This window comes from Miscanthus floridulus, chromosome 17, assembly GCF_019320115.1.
Source record: "Miscanthus floridulus cultivar M001 chromosome 17, ASM1932011v1, whole genome shotgun sequence".
In the NCBI taxonomy this organism is placed as follows: domain Eukaryota; kingdom Viridiplantae; phylum Streptophyta; class Magnoliopsida; order Poales; family Poaceae; genus Miscanthus; species Miscanthus floridulus.
The window spans coordinates 25134785-25151607 of record NC_089596.1 but is presented as its reverse complement, the minus strand read 5'-3'; the positions used below and the strand labels follow the sequence as shown (position 1 = coordinate 25151607).

The 16823-nt window shown below is 44.4% G+C and overlaps 3 protein-coding genes across 3 annotated transcripts; 1 reads left to right on the top strand and 2 right to left on the bottom strand.

Moving 5' to 3' along the window:
- The first annotated feature begins 430 nt into the window (after positions 1-430).
- LOC136517041 (cullin-1) lies at positions 431-6945 on the top strand. The gene is made up of 18 exons (XM_066510552.1): positions 431-733; positions 860-959; positions 2378-2563; positions 2652-2699; positions 3010-3213; positions 3299-3376; positions 3548-3637; positions 3729-3809; positions 3913-3975; positions 4264-4299; positions 4367-4453; positions 4538-4687; positions 4764-4819; positions 4955-5237; positions 5367-5510; positions 5596-5814; positions 5906-6073; positions 6498-6945. The coding sequence occupies exons 1-18, from the start codon at positions 594-596 to the stop codon at positions 6597-6599; spliced, it is 2235 nt and encodes a 744-aa protein (XP_066366649.1). The 5' UTR covers positions 431-593; the 3' UTR covers positions 6600-6945.
- Positions 6946-8252: 1307 nt separating this feature from the next.
- Positions 8253-10958, bottom strand: LOC136517157 (uncharacterized). Its single transcript, XM_066510679.1, has 3 exons — positions 10415-10958; positions 9678-10300; positions 8253-9559 (listed from the first exon to the last, which is right to left on the bottom strand). Exons 1-3 carry the CDS (start codon positions 10535-10537, stop codon positions 8824-8826), a joined length of 1482 nt encoding a protein of 493 aa, XP_066366776.1. The 5' UTR covers positions 10538-10958; the 3' UTR covers positions 8253-8823.
- Positions 10959-13717: 2759 nt separating this feature from the next.
- Positions 13718-15478, bottom strand: LOC136516859 (1-aminocyclopropane-1-carboxylate oxidase-like). Its single transcript, XM_066510354.1, has one exon. It carries the CDS (start codon positions 14895-14897, stop codon positions 13956-13958), a length of 942 nt encoding a protein of 313 aa, XP_066366451.1. The 5' UTR covers positions 14898-15478; the 3' UTR covers positions 13718-13955.
- Positions 15479-16823: the final 1345 nt, after the last annotated feature.

Below are 16823 nucleotides of genomic sequence, written 5' to 3'. Positions count from 1 at the left end.
GGTTGGTCCTGAATAAGATCATGCTAAGTCTGACTAAATTTTTAAGATAAAATTTCAGTACCTAGAACACCAACTTGTATTATTAATATTATTAGATCAATTATTATTCAAATAAATTTTACCAACGAACTTATTTGGTGCCATGGCCTAATGTAAATAAATCCAGAACTAGCTAAAGTAAATAAATTACTAAACAGCTAACCCTATTTATTAGGAGCCCGGGATTGATTGAAATTGAAACTAGTAGTAGTAGTTTGATTTGATTGGTATTGGTACAATGATCCACATCTTAGCGCAAGGCTCGTCATCTGGGGCCGTCCACCTCGCGATCGGACGACGGGGACGGAGTCTGAATCACACGGGATCTCCCCATCGAGGAGGGGGCCGCCTTCAGCCGCGGCGATATACAACAGAACCCCCATCCCACCTCTCCTTACGCCCACGCGCTCGCCTCTCTCCTTCCCCACCCTTCCGCCTCTCGCGCTCGCCTCTCGAGGACCCTCGCCATCCTCCCCAGGCGCGACACCAAACCCCAGCGGCGGCGCTAGGGTTTGCTCCTCCGCGCGTCGGCACCGCCACCTCCGCCCGCGGTGATGGCGGGGCAGGAGCGTAGGACAATCGATCTGGAGGAGGGATGGGCCTTCATGCAGAAGGGCATCACCAAGCTGAAGAACATCCTCGAGGGCAAGCCCGAGCCGCAGTTCAGCTCCGAGGACTACATGATGCTCTACACGTACGCCTCCCTCCTCCTCCTCCTCGCCGCCGCCGCCGTCTCCTTCGCGGCGGCGGCCGCTAGGGTTTCCCACCTCGATCCACTTCGATCCGGTTATGATCTAGGGTTTTGGTCTCCTTGTCGCAGGACGATATACAACATGTGCACGCAGAAGCCGCCACACGACTACTCGCAGCAGCTCTACGACAAGTATCGGGAGTCGTTCGAGGAGTACATCACCTCCATGGTGAGCCGCTTGTTCATATCCCTCTTGCTCATGTGAATGTCTGTATGCGACCTAGATTGTCTTGTATTCTGCGGCGTGGTATTAGTGTTAGATTTTCTACTCTGAGGGGAATAAGGCAGTTTGATGTTTTTTTTATAACTTTGGTGGATTAGCTCTTGCCGCTTGGTTGGTTGATAGGTTGGGACGAGAACGGCCTATATGGCGATGTTCTCATTTTCTTTTGGTTTTCTGCTAAATAATACATTGCTTGCCGATGACTAGTCATGTTCATTAACTCTGTTGATACACATTCTTTCTGGGAAAAGGAATGAGAGTTGGTTGTCATAGATGGGTCGAACCCTTATAATATATATAGAATTGTCCTGATCTGTTTGATTGTACTTTGTAAATGAACTAATGAAAACTTTTTTATGCCGCAAATATTGCAGTGGTAGCGCTGTCTTCCCCTTCTTTTGTCCATCTCTTGATTTGTACAGGATAATTCAATCTCTTTAAAATGATTGTAAGCATCTTGATTTGGTGAAAGAATTGGTTCAGCTACTTTATGTGCCTTTGTAACAATTCTGTGCCCATTTATTTGTACACTTGGGCCTGGTGTTCTGTTGGCTCCAGTAGATTCATTAGATGTCTTGTGATATCACTGTGGCTGTTTCCATTTGCTTTTTGTTGGAACTTGTAGTTTCTGTTATGGGCTTGTCAAGGGTAGACAGCAGACCAGAATTGTTTCATTCTTTCTGTAGATAGACTTTTTTTTGGGGGAAAATGAGAGTTGTTTGTCATAGATGGTCAACCCTTATAATAATATATAGAATTGTGCTGATCTGTTTGATTGTAATTTGTAAATGGAGTAATCAAAACTTTTTTTACGCTGCAAATATTGCTGTGGTAGCTTTCTTTTCCCCTTTTGTCCATCTCTTTTTTCTACAGGATAAGTTAAATCTCTTTAGTTTAATTGTAATAAGCATCTTGATTTGGTGGAACAATTGGCCCAGCTACTTGACAAACAATTCTGTGCCCATTCTTTGTACACCGCAGCTCATTTCTTATAGATCATGTGGAGAGTACCTTTTTGTATTCTTGCAGCACCTTTTAACGGACAGTAATTAGACACTAACCGATGCTATCTATGGCAGGAAGATAAATAATGGTTTGCATAATTGAGGACCCATGGATGCTAGTTTCAATTTGCAGGAGCTTTTCTGTAGCTTGCTAATTTATTGTTTGACGATCATATTTGATTTGTAAAAGAAACTTGTATATCTCCCTTTAGCTGTAGGTGTTTTTATGACTAGAGGTTGAACCCATGAGTCATGCCCTGATTTTGTATGACGCTTTAATCTAACTATAATATTATCCTCTTCACTGTATTTGTACATTCACTTCTGAGAGCTTTCTCACTAAATTATAATTTCATGCAGGTACTACCTTCGTTAAGGGAGAAACATGATGAGTTTATGCTGAGGGAGCTAGTGCAAAGGTGGTCAAACCATAAAGTCATGGTTCGCTGGCTCTCACGTTTCTTTCATTACCTTGACCGGTACTTCATATCAAGGAGGTCACTTACCCCACTTAAAGAAGTTGGTCTTACTTGCTTCCGAGAGTTGGTAAAACAACAGTTACTTAATTTCCAGCTTCTTTTTCACTCATGCTTTTTCAATGCTTATGCCCTAATCAATTAAACTGTGGTAACAGATCTATCAAGAGATTAAAGGACAAGTTAAAGACGCAGTGATTGCTCTGGTGAGACCTTGCATCTCTTTGTGATTAATGGTAGTATAAAATGGTTGGTTAACATATACTAGCTCCATTCTTTATTTGCTTGATGTTTGGACATTAATATGATCTCCAACATATGTTTTTGACCATATTTTTTCTTCTTCTAAGTTATACATGTTGGAATATATTGAAATATAGTAAGGACCAAATAAACTGCTATTCTCTCTTCCATGTGGGATATCTTAAAACTTTTGTGCGCATTATGGCCAATTGTCTGATTGCATACATCCCTAAGCTTCATCTATTTGAGAACTGATATTTTTTCTTTTAACAGATAGACAAAGAACGTGAGGGTGAACAAATTGACCGGGCTCTGTTGAAGAATGTCTTGGATATTTTTGTTGAAATCGGGTTGGGTCAAATGGAGTGTTATGAGAATGACTTTGAAGATTTCTTGCTCAAGGATACTACAGAGTACTACTCTGTCAAGGCTCAAAGCTGGATTCTTGAGGACTCATGCCCAGATTACATGATTAAGGTACCTAGAGTTGAGAAGGTTTCTGTCTCTTTCTATCTGTATTTACGTGTGGCTATTTCTTAATGGCTGATGCTTCTTTCAAAAGGCTGAGGAGTGTTTGAAGCGGGAGAAGGAGCGAGTAGGTCACTATTTGCATATTAGCAGCGAACAAAAGTTGTTGGAGGTATGTGCAAAATCTTTCCTTATCCAGTTTTGTAGTATTTATTTAATTAATATTTTATTTGCAGCAAATATTTCAGTTTTGAATTCAGAATGTTGCTATGTCTTTCATGAATAGTGCTCGACATAATTTCCCGTATGACCCTTACATTGTGATAATCTTGAATTTCGACAGAAAGTGCAAAATGAATTGCTTGCTCAGTATGCAACCCCGCTGTTGGAGAAGGAGCATTCTGGATGTTCTGCTTTGCTTCGTGATGATAAAGTTGGATTGAAAACCTTATTATTATTATTATTATCTAATGAATGACTTCCTAACAGTATTGAATATTCACTGCATCCCTCTATTACTGCAGGTTGAGGATCTTTCTAGGATGTACAGGCTCTTCTCCAAAATCACCCGTGGTCTGGAGCCTATATCTAACATGTTCAAAACGGTATTAATTTCCCTTGCAGGGTGCCTCTGTTCTCTTTTAGCTCACTCATTTTATTCCTTTGAACCATGATATTCAGTTCTGATTGAGTTATATTTGTCCGCAGCATGTTACAAATGAAGGCACAGCCTTGGTAAAGCAAGCAGAAGATTCTGCTAGTAATAAGAAGGTGCAGTGTTTCTTTAGCTGTTAAATTATTTATGTTACCTTTATGCACTTTTTGATTCATATATATAGAAACAGCAAAAACTCCACATTAATAGTTTGTAACGGCCTTCATCTAACCTCTATTGTCAGGTTGCTAAGTAGTTCCCATTTCCCAGTCCTTTTCTTTACATTACCACTTTGTATGCTTGATATTCTGCCACCTGGCTGTTTGATTTTTCTTGCTATATTTGATTAATTTTCTGTTTTATCTTCCCTAAATTATTATTTTTACAATTCATTGCTTTTACAGCCAGAGAAGAAGGATATGGTTGGCATGCAGGAACAGGTGTGTATCTTGATCGCACTCTGCTTTTGTTGTGTGTTATGTTAGCTTATTTATTCTTGTTTTTTAGGTCTTCGTGTGGAAAATCATCGAGCTGCATGACAAATATGTAGCTTACGTGACAGAATGTTTCCAGGGACATACACTCTTCCATAAGGTCTTCAGCTGAAATATCTCATTTTCATTCTGCTGTTGCCATAATATTGCAAATGGTGTCTCATTCTCATAATTCTTACCACAGGCACTTAAAGAAGCCTTTGAGGTCTTCTGTAACAAAGGTGTCTCTGGCAGTTCGAGTGCTGAGTTGTTGGCTACCTTCTGCGACAATATTCTGAAGAAAGGTTGCAGTGAGAAGCTCAGTGATGAAGCCATTGAAGATGCTCTTGAAAAGGTACATCTTTCTTTCTTTTCTTTTGCTGTTATTGGTAAATTATGTGCCAGAGCTTTAATGATTGACTGGTTTCCAGGTGGTGAGATTGCTGGCATACATCAGTGATAAAGACCTATTTGCTGAGTTCTATAGGTGAGTGCTTGTTATCCTACATGGTATTATTAATGCTTGTGTAATTTAAAGAAAATGCTTTTTTGTCAAAGTGTGTTAGGAAATAGTGCCCTTTGGAACTTGGTTAAGTTTTTTTATATGTGAACTGGCTTACAGGAAGAAACTTGCAAGAAGATTACTTTTTGACAAAAGTGCTAATGACGAGCATGAGAGAAGTATTCTGACAAAGCTCAAGCAACAGTGCGGGGGGCAGTTTACTTCAAAAATGGAGGGCATGGTTACGGACCTTACTGTCGCTAGAGATCACCAGACTAAGTTTGAAGAGTTTGTAGCTGGACATCCAGAGTTGAATCCTGGGATAGACTTGGCTGTTACTGTTTTGACAACGGGATTCTGGCCAAGCTACAAAACTTTTGACATAAACCTTCCTGCTGAGATGGTAAGTTAAACTGTTCGATCACTTCAAGGGCACCAAACACTGCACTTGAGCATGTTAGCTCATTTCAAAAAAGCATGTTAGGTACATGTTTAAGTTCTTTGAAGTGACTTTATATATGTCTGCTTCTAGGTGAAATGTGTAGAGGTTTTCAAGGAGTTCTATCAAACAAGAACAAAGCACAGGAAGCTGACATGGATTTATTCCTTGGGAACCTGCAACATCAATGCTAAGTTTGATGCTAAACCTATTGAGCTCATTGTTACGACATATCAGGTAATCTTGGATTATTTCTGTATCACAATAAATGGTGCTATATTAACCTGTCTGACGTTTTTTGACACGTGTCTTGTTTTGACAGGCTGCATTGCTACTGTTGTTCAATGGATCTGACAGGCTTAGTTATTCTGAGATTGTAACACAATTAAACCTGTCAGATGATGATGTAGTGCGCTTGCTCCATTCGCTTTCTTGTGCGAAATACAAGATCCTTACCAAGGAACCGGCAAATAAATCCATCTCGCCCAATGATGTTTTTGAGTTCAATTCAAAATTTACTGACAGAATGAGAAGAATTAAGGTATTTCCCGTTTTCACTGTTCTTTTGCTGTTTGGTAAGACTTAGTTTAGTTGCTGTTATGCTAATATTTCATTTCGTTGTCACTTTCCAGATTCCACTCCCTCCTGTTGATGAGAAGAAAAAGGTTGTTGAAGATGTTGACAAAGACAGGAGGTATGCAATTGATGCATCAATTGTGCGCATTATGAAGAGCCGCAAAGTCATGGGTCATCAACAGCTGGTTGCTGAATGTGTTGAGCAGCTGAGCCGCATGTTTAAGGTACTGACAGTATATCTCCTACTTGAGAAGTTCTTCGTAGCTTAGTCCCTGTTACAATACCCGCACGACTGAACTTATTTTCTGCTGTCAGTTACAATTTTTATCTTGTTCTTGCAATAAGTGTATCAGTAATTCAGTTACAATTTTCTGCCCGTGGTACATTGGGTAATCCTGTTGTTGCATCAGAAGTAATTACGTACCCTTTTGGATTGAATTGGATATCATGTTATGGTAGCTCTTACAATGAATGGCAAATATTCACATGTCCCAAACCAAGGACAGGTTGTTAGGTTCAATCTACAAAGATAACCGTTAACTCGTCTGTGGCTGCGTAATCTAGGATAATCATATACGAAGAAAATTGGTTTTGCTACTTGTGTTGTATTCTGTTCATTTTCTTACTTGGGCCTGTGTGATACTACAGCCTGACTTCAAAGCCATAAAGAAGAGGATTGAGGATCTCATCACAAGGGACTACTTGGAGCGCGACAAGGACAATGCGAATATGTACAAATACCTTGCCTGATTGGTGGTTAGTGGCAAAGTCCAAAACAGCTCCCAGACTAGTGCGATACCACGGGGGGTGGCAATCTCCTGCAAGGTTGTGGTGCGTCAACAACTTTTACCATGATTTGCAGCGCGTTTTGGTGATTTGCGTGCGTATGGGTGCTGCCACAGCACGGGCTGCTCGCATTTTGTAAATTGGTCATTAAATAGGATAATCGTGTTGACCTACATTAGATATATGGTGATATGAGGAATAGGAGAGGCACTCAAGTACTTGTTCGCGCCTTCTATGCCAATGCTTTATCTATATATCTGTATCACTGTTTCAGTTAACTGAAATGAGATGATGCTTGGAGTTGTTTTGCTATACGAAATGGTGGATACTATGGGAATTTGCAGTATCGGTTTGGGTCTGAATCCAAAGACTTAGCCTTAGATAGGAGTGCTTGGAAGATAGCTATTCACGTGCCTGAACCTTGATTGCTTCTGATGGGTTTTAACTCTAGCCTATCCCAATCTGTTTGGGATTTAAAGGCTTTGTTGTTGTTGTGGTGGTGGTTTGGGTCTGAATGCACCTGCTTTTGTTTTCTAGGTAGATGCGTATTCTGGCTTCGTTGTCATCTGTTGGTTTATGTGGTAGGCAGAGCGACGCCACGATTTCTCTCTGCTCTTGGTGGCCACTGGCCTTAAAGCGCTGTTTGGATAGATAGGGCTAGTTATTAGCCGGGGCTAAAAATTAAATCGGATTAGATAGATAGGTCAGCTAGTTAACCAGCTACTTGACTAATGGCAGTCACATTAGAAACTATGAGATGGTTTAGTCAGTCACATTAGAAACTACGAGATGATTTTATACTTCCTCACACTAGAAACTATCGGCCTGTTCGTTGGTTGGTTTCTGGGTTGGTTTGAGCTGACTGGTGCTGGTTTATTGTGAGAGAAAAACACTGTTGGCTGGCTAGTTTGGGTTGGTTGAAATCAACAAGCGAACAGGCTGTATGATTTGACATTAGAAACTATACTAGAAACTATGATTTGACATTAGAAACTATGAGATGGTTTTATACTTGAGTTAGTCACACTAACATGTACTTACTGAGTCAAATAGACATTATATACGTAGAAACCATATTTTCCTAATAATGAATAGTTTCTTTAAAATTAAATTTTGTCCAATAAAATGTCCTCTCTCTTGGCTAAGTTGCTCTGGAAGCTACTAGATCGTTTCATATATTTACGGAGTGAAATAGACATTATATATAGAAACCATTTTCCCTAGTTTGATTGAAATTAATTTTTGTCCATTAAATGTTTTCTCTCTCTTAGTATCTATCAATCGTAGCTTGATTCTTATGTATGCATTGACCAATCACATCTATTTGTTTCTTGATTCTATTCGTACCTTAATTCTTATGTAAGCATTGACCAATCGATCAATCTATTCGTATCTTGGTTCTCGTGTATATATGGTTTTTTCTATATAAGAAATGATTTCCTTCTCTATCTTTATTAACTACAATGCACATTAGCATTTTGCTTAGTTGGTAGAAACCATCTATAATGCCACATTAGAGCAAGTATAATAACAGGCTGTAAGCAAGCTAAATGCTAATGTGGAATAGAGAGAAGAAGCGGGTTGTAAACTTACAACTGGCTTAGACACAAGAATCGAGAAACTATGTGAAAGAGATAGGTGGACCATGTATTAATGCTGAAGAGCTAGCTACTATATGAGTGGGTTGAGAGGTAGAATGCAAGGATCCTTTTAGCCAGCGGTCGACTGTATTATTAACCTTGCTCTTAGCATTTTGTTTAGTTGGCATACTAATTAATGGACATAGGAACCATCTATTTTCTAGGTTGAAACTAATAGAAGAAGATTAACCCACCTATTTGAATGAGGCTCTAAGTTGTATTCATAATCCTTTGCTATAAGGTGACGTAGTGGCGAAACCAGACGCAAGATACACAATACAACTAGTAACTTCAGAGGGCTTGGAAACAAAAAATTCAATGCAATTGCAATTGGCCTCAAATCTGGACATGCTTTCGCACGAACTTGTGTCCCTACAACTACAATCATCATTCAATCCTGCAACTGTCGTGACCACAATTCGTTGTGCTCTGTCTTCTTTTTGAGTCTTCTATTCCATATAAATAAATCCTAGAGAGCCGAGAGGTAGAGACGCAACTGCTCCTACACGAGCTGCTGTTTCAGCATTCCACCTAGCTCAAGCGCTCGATCACGCCGCCGCCGGCGGCGGCGGCAGCACGCAGGGTTCGTCGGCCGCGGGCTCCGCCCTGGACGCCTCGAGGAACCTGCGCTGCTTGTCGTCGGCGAGGCAGAGCAGCGACGCCTCGCACGCCTCGTGCGCGTCAGGCGACGGCGGCGCCACGGGGCGGAAGTTCATGAGGCTTGCGTACTCGGTGAGCAGGTGCAGCATGTAGTCGTAGACGGCGTGCATGCGGAGGCCCTGCACGAGCCGCTGGCCGCGCCGGCCGACGCGCTCGGCCTCGCCGGGGTTGGCGTTGCCCCAGTCGACGGCGTCCCTGATGGACTCGCACATGCCCATCTCCGTCACCGGCCAGTAGTTCACCCGGGGCTCCAGGCCCCGGCTGAAGAAGTCCTGGTACCGCGGCTCGATCAGCAGCGCCATGGATCCGCACGACAGGATGTACTTGAGGCTGACCGACCACGCGAACCCCTCCGCGTAGATCTTGTACCGGTGCGTGCACTGCGAGGAGAGCCTCGAGTGCTGGTACCCCGACTTGGCCTCGTCGTCCCAGTTCTGCCGCATGATCTCGGCGCGCCAGAGCGCCGTGTCGTTGCACCCCAGCAGCGCCACCCGCAGCGGCGACGCCACGTCCGGGTTCCCCTTCCAGTACGCCGTCGGCACCCTGTCCGCCCATCTCGTCGCCCGAGCGCCGGACTTGATGCTCTTGAACTCCCTGTTCCATGGCTCGATGTTCGTCTCCGGCCTGCGTTACATATGTCCATCAATCTTCTTGACACTTCATTCATTGATTAAAAAATCTTGACAGTATTATATAAATATAAAAAATCTTAACATATATATGCGAATGATGCATCCCTTACCAGCCCCAGAAGGACCAATCAGGGAAGGGGATGTCGAAGTGGTCCCTGGTGGTGCAGTAGCGGAAGAGCGGCGGCGGCGGGGGCGCGGCGTCGCCGCCGTGCTCGGTGCGGTTGATGGCGGGGCGGTCCATGCAGTCGAACATGAGGTCGACGTCGGGGACGCGCCCGGGGTACCGCTGCATCAGCTGCAGCAGGCTCCACACCGTGAAGAGCGCGCGACTCTGCACGCACGCGTAGTAGAGGTCGACGTGCAGCCGGCGGCCTCCGCCGGTGATGGTGACGCGCATGGACGCGCTCTGCCGCGCCGCGTCCAGCAGCGCGCGCGTCACGCCCCGCCCCGCCCCGCGCCACGGCGCCAGGTCCCGGTGGATCGCCGCGAAGTAGGCCGGGCACTGTTTGTTGTTGTTGTTGTTGTTGTTACCGCGCGACGACGACGACGCGTTCGCTGGCTCCGGTGGCGGACGAGGCCGCGAGAGAGGTGGCAGACAGGCGATGGAGGGCGCGCACCGCAGCGCGGCGCGCGCCGGGGGGCGGCCCTTGGCGTGCGGGAACGGGTGCCACGGCGTCGGCTCCAGGTTGTGGCCCAGCAGCGTCCGCGTCCGCGACACCGCGTCGTCGTACGCCTGCGCCCATGAAACAAACAAACCGCCCGCCGGCCACCGCTGTCAGCCACCACGGCAACGCAAGAAACACTTAAGGACGACGGCGAAATGTAATAATCTTGTCAGTCACCGTACCGAGTGGACGACGGCGAGGACGATGACGGCGGAGGAGGCGGCGATGGCGGAGACGACGAGCGCCGACAGAGGCGGGTACCGCGCGGCTCGTCCTCCCCGGCCGCCGGCGCCCTCCGCCGCCATGTACGTAGCCTGCGCCCGGCCGAGGATCGCCGGAGAAAACCCCGCCCAGAGTGGACCACTGCACAGGGGGCGGCCCTGCCTTTGTTCGCGTGACAGACGTATGTGCTGTGCTCGCTACTGATTCTCTCCTCCCCTAAAACACGTGCACGATTCTAGTGAATCTAAAACCAAAAGCCGGTGAAATTAGTTCGAGTGCAAATCAATCCCTGCATTCAAAAGTACTCATCCTAAATATTCGGATCTGAGGATTTTAATCATACATATATTCGATCGATCCACCCATCTTTTTTTTTTGGGCGAAATTGCGAGAAAGCCGGCACCCGTCTGCATGCATGCTGACCGGCATGGCCATTTGCCTGGTGTGCTCCTCAGCGCCACGGCCATGGCCGCCGAACACTCACCGGAGCGGAATAGCGGAGGACGAGGACGAATTACCGTGCAATTTCACAAGCTTCAGCCTGTTTGTTTGGCTGTGGCTTGTCGTAAACGATCGTAAATTTTCAGTCGGAACAGTATTTTTCTCTCACACAAACCAGCCAGCAGTACTTTTTCACGAACCAGCAACGATACGAACCAGCCAATCGAACAGGCTTAAACAATTTTACGCTTCCTGAATTTTCGTGCAACGAACCAGTGTCCAGTGGCACCAGCCCAGCCGCCAAATCGATGCATCATGCACTATTGGTCCCCAGAGCTCTAGCTAGCTTTTATTTACAGTCAACACAGGCTAGTTTTACCTGGTCCTATGATCCTATCCGATCCGCTAGATTCTACTTCCGTCTGAAAAAAAGATTAACTGTGCTATACTTTTATTCTGTTCTTATTTTTAATATAAAAGCCTTACTATAATTATTAAAAAATATCAATATTTACAACACAAATTATGTATACATACTTCCTCAAGGATCTAATAACATTTATTTGGCATCATAAACATTGCTACATGTTTATGTAAATTTACTCAATTTGAAAATGGTTTGACTTGGTTCCTTTTTTTTTTTCCGGGAATCAGTTTGACTTGGTACTATGCATGCTAGAATTGTATTGTTTGAGAGGGTAAATTACTTGGTTTTTGAGACTAGGTTTGATACTGAAATATGCCGAATTACTCGATTCGTTTTATAAGCAGTAGACAGGATTATCACTGATTCTATCTTTTGTGATGTGATAGGAAGAAGATGAGGTCGATTTTTTTAAATAAAGAAATGAGAAGGTATTGATTCTTTTGATTGGACACTAGTCCTTCCGATAGCTGATATATTCCATTTGGGAGGGAACAATCTTTTTTTTATCCAAGAGGGGACAATAGAGATGCTCAAACTACATTTATTTTTTGAGCAATGGTATTTATTTCGTCCACCATACTTTCCTTATTAGCATAAACATGTCAAATTTGTTTTATCTTAATTAGCCCAACAAAAAGTTACCCCAGAAGAGAAATTAGATGTTACAGGTAAATAAAAATAAATGTCCTAGAAAATCGAATAAAATCTTGTCATTTTTGCTCTACTTTTTCAGTATGGAAACAATATAATGAGAGACAGATGGATCTGGACTCTTGAGTTTAAAATTGTAATTAATGCACGGCTATAAAAGTGACATGGACATATTTGAGGATGATAATATTTGAGTGGATATATAGATGGTCCCTTCACTTACTATTCATTTATTGACAAGATTATCTATCTACATACATTGTGACCTTTTGTTATCTATCCATGCTTGTCCTTTTTTTTTCTCAAACGACGCCAAGAGAGCTACGTGTCATTTTATTTAAATAAAAGAAAAGAAAAAGAAAAAAAAAAACAAAGGAGAAGCACGAGGCACACTCCTAGAAACACCCCCGAGACAAACTCCAACTCACACACCCATGCCCACGCCTATGACACATTATTGGTCTTGTAAACAAATTTTCTCATGGTTTAAGTTGTACTAGAAACATTTATACTCAAAGTGCTCATCAAAGTTAGTAGGTGAATATGGATAAAACTCTCTTTGCTAGCAGCATCCTGTGGACCCAAATGCAGGCCTTTTTTCGCTAGCAGCATCCACGAGAGGGAGAGTGAGATGTGTGCGCATGTGAGTGGCTGCCCAGCGCCTGCTTGTGCTCGTCTTGTCGCCGCAAGTGGCAAAAGGCTGTGTCACCGTTGCCACACGGAATGAGTTGGACATGCACAAATGGTGGTCCATGAAGAGTTGACATGGTGGCCCATGCCATCATCGCTTAGAAGCTGCTCCACTCCACTCTAAAAGTAACCTCGCTGCTCATCCAGTCATCCTCGTATGTAACGGCAAAGAGATACCTCTCTTAGTATGAATGCACTAGAAAAATGAATGACGCTTCTTCTTCCTTCTCCATATGCAGATATCTAAGATTGATAGATGGCTGAAGATCCGGAGAAATATGAGCTGGAAGCTACATCTTCTCTGAAAATGTCGAAACCAACTTAAAAAGATATATTTCCATCACTACTCAATGTAAAGAAAGCTAGGATGCAAACTCACTTCTGACAAATTCATATGAAAATGGTGAATTTTAGGTACGTGTGAATTAAAAGACTAAATCACAAGAATTTTGTCTTCTAGTGCACATGAGATTCGTCATTTTAGTATAAACTTTTCTACGTTGAGTGTGCATCCCAACTTTGACATATGACTACATATGTGGAATCGTGGATGCATTATGGATACGCTAAGCTTAAAATTATACCGAGTTGATTTTCATGTTTGCACGGAAAAAGTCGCTTCCACCACACATTTTTCCACGGACGTAAGATGACAATTACCAATGAAATAAGTAGATATAGATTGACGTGGATAGAGGGGGTCACATTTGGCGCTGTTGGTGCCGCTCCGACTCCATCCGTCTCTGCTCGCAATTTCGACACCAGAGTCAAAAGAGTCACACCAAACGCGAATTCAAGGAGAAGCGCTTCTATCTGGGTGCTGAATAGAGGAGCTGGATCTATTTTACGCGTAAGGACATGAAGTCACATTTTGGTGCTACGGCCTCTTGGATAATCCGACGAAGGAACAGTGCACATGGAGTCTTAACAAACAACTCTTTATTGCATTTGAACAATGATGGTACAACTTTTACATATAATCACTATCACATTAATTAAGTGCATGAAAAAACCCAATACTTGGGTGTGCATGTGCAAACTCTACACCAAAGACTTAACAAACCTTATATCTTTTCTATTGGATTAAAGCTTGACAAACTTATTGCTACAACAATATAGCATCATACCATGCCACTAAAGTTAAACACAGTGAAAAACCTGAAATGCTAACCCGTACTTAGTATACTTATATATTATTATTTCTCCAGCTGTTATATCCAACAAATGAATTATATTTAACAAATAAATTATAATTATTTATACTATATTTAATAATTAGTCCCTTTTTTTATTTATGCCGCTGGAGATGACTTTGGCGCCGCCGCCTTGACGGCTTCAAACCTGGGCTCCTTGGCCTGGAACTTCTGCTTGGCATACACGTTCATGTAGTCGCCGAACACGTACTTCGGGTACGCCTCCCCGCCGCTGGCCACCGCCGCCGGCGAGATGGTGGCCTCGTTGGCCGGGTTGTAGAAGGAGGCGATGGAGCGGCGGTTGCCGTCGCGCATGGGCAGCACGCGGTGCCACGCGCTGCGGTAGCGGCCGTTACTGAGCACCTCGATCTGGTCGCCGGTGTTGACGACGATGGCGCCCGCGAGCGGCTGCACATCGGTCCACTGGCCGTCCTTGAGCACCTCCAGGCCGCCGACCCTGTCGTCCTGGAACAGCAGGATGACGCCGCCGGCGTCGGTGTGCGCGCGCAGGCCCGTGATGAGGTCCGGGCGCGGGCACGGCGGGTAGTGGCTGACCTTGGTGCCGAAGAAGGGCTCGTGCCGGCCGTCGCCGGAGAAGGCAGCCTTGATGGTGCCCCTGCCGAGGCCGAGGTTCTCGTCCATGGCCTCCATGACGCGCTCGGCGAGCTTCCGCAGCTCGGCGCGGTACTCGCGCATGGTCTCCTTGAACGCCGGCGGGTCGGACGGCCACTGGCAGCCGTCGTGGATGTAGAAGATGTCCTCCCAGTCCAGGTCGTCCACGGGCTCCACCTCCTCGCCGCGCCGCTCCGCGTCGACGAGCGCCTCCAGCGTGCGCACCGGCTCCGACGCCCTGAACCCAGCCTCCCGGAGGCGGTAGCAGTCGGAGCACACCTTCTTGACGCGCTCCAGAAGCTCCAGCGGGATGCCGTGGTTCACGAGCTGGAAGAACCCCCACTCCTCGCAGCCATTGGCGATCTGCGCCAGGGTCTCCGCCCTCTCGGCGCCGTCCAGCTTGGAGAAGTCGATCACGGGAACCACCATTGTTAATTATGCCTTGGGAATTGAAGACGACGGTCGAGTAGATAGATTGCTGTGAAGTGTTGTATGTACGCAGGTGCTGTAGGGAGCACTAGCTAGTAGGGTTTTGTGATGCTTGAGTGAAGGCTAGCTAGCTTGGAGCTGATGACTTGAGATGGAGAGCTCGGCATGGATGGCGCCGTATATATAGTGAGCAAGCTCAACGCCTCAACCTACTGCCATGGCTGAGGAGGAAGCTTCGGTCAACACAAGCAATACCTGTCCTGCCATGGCTACCTCTAGCCAAGGTGTGATGAAGCTTCTTGGGCATCGGCAGAGCCGCTGGATGCTTGTGATGGCAACTTGTTCTTTGCGACCCTAATTCCAAATTCCGGATATGCCAGAGGATGTCCCTGTCAAGGCGACGAGCTACAGTAACATCAAGCATTCAGTCATTGCCAGCAAAGCTTTGACTCGGTCAAGACAGGCATGAACGATGGTTCCTGTCCTGCTTCGTGAGTTCGTTCATAGAGGGAGAGGGCTGGCAATGCAAAGAGCTAATTAACTAGCCAGCAGGGAAGATGATGACAACACACAAAAGATAATCAGAGAAACAAAAAGCAGATCACGTTGCAAAATCTACTACATCTATCTTCAAGCTTATTTGTTGGAGTAATATCTCTTTATTAAGCGGTCTAATAAGCGCTACTACATATATCTTCAAGCTTATCTGTTGGAGTAATATCTCTTTATTAAACGCTAAACGGTCGACCATCCTCTGTTTAGCGCCATTAGTATGGTGGAACCTTCAAATAAGGGCTGCTTTGTATAGAATAAAGCACTGATAACGTATCACCGTGTAACATTCAAATAGGCTAAACACGCATTTAGACAAACATTGTTGTTAAATGAACGAAACAATTTTTTTTTAAAAGTAATCTCCCACTTCATCTCACAACTAAGTGCATGTTGGCAACTTAGGATAATTAAGGCCTCTTTATGGTTTAGCTGAAACTTGAACCTAAAGATTTCTTTGAATCTCAATCCTTTCTTTATGGACATGCTATGTACCAAAAACAAGTAAACAACATCTTTTATATTAGATGCTCCCTCATTCTAAATAAGTTATTTTGACCTTTTTAGATACATGGTTTTTACCATATATCTCGACCTAGTGTATATCTACGAGGAGGGCGGGGGGGGGGGGGGGGGGGGGGGGGGGGGGGGGGTTGTATTTAATACAAGCATCGATCGGTGCATTATTAGAAACCAACAATAATGCAACTTGTTGGATATCACTCTCTTGTGTTAGGGTCAGTCTAGCCCAGGCTTGAGTGTCTTATACTTTTATTTATGGTAAAAAAATTGGATTTTCAGCCATTGCATTATTCATCCGTGCAATCCAATGTTCAAGATCATCCACACCTTCAACCCTAGCTAGTTTCTTCTTCGGTGTCCTGTGGTGTGTCACTGTCGCCTTATTTGCCTAAATGTGTGGCATCTTCCTGACGTCTTGGTGCAGCATCTTCCATATTCTGTTATTCATACTTGCCTAATTGACCGCAAGTGAATTCTCGGACCATATTCCTGATGCCTTGGGTCATCTTCCTTGGAAAACCTTCAATTCGATCTCGTGCCTAATTTCCATCACAAAATGTGGCCGTAATTAAACATGCATGGCCTCTCAGAAGGTTCGCTAGCTACCTCTCAATAAGAGTCCATGCATGGAATTTGCAAACCTTTGCCGAGAATACTTTGTTTGCGTGTTATATATCTGAATGAACGAATAGGAATAGTCCTGGTGGTGGGTTTCTTTTCTTGGTGTTTTCATTGCATTGGCTTGTTTTCTCGATCGTCTCTTGTTTAGCCATTTATTGGGGGTGAAATAGTTAAAAAAAGAATGTTTAATCATGCAGGATATAGCACTAATTAAACAGAAACAATGTATCA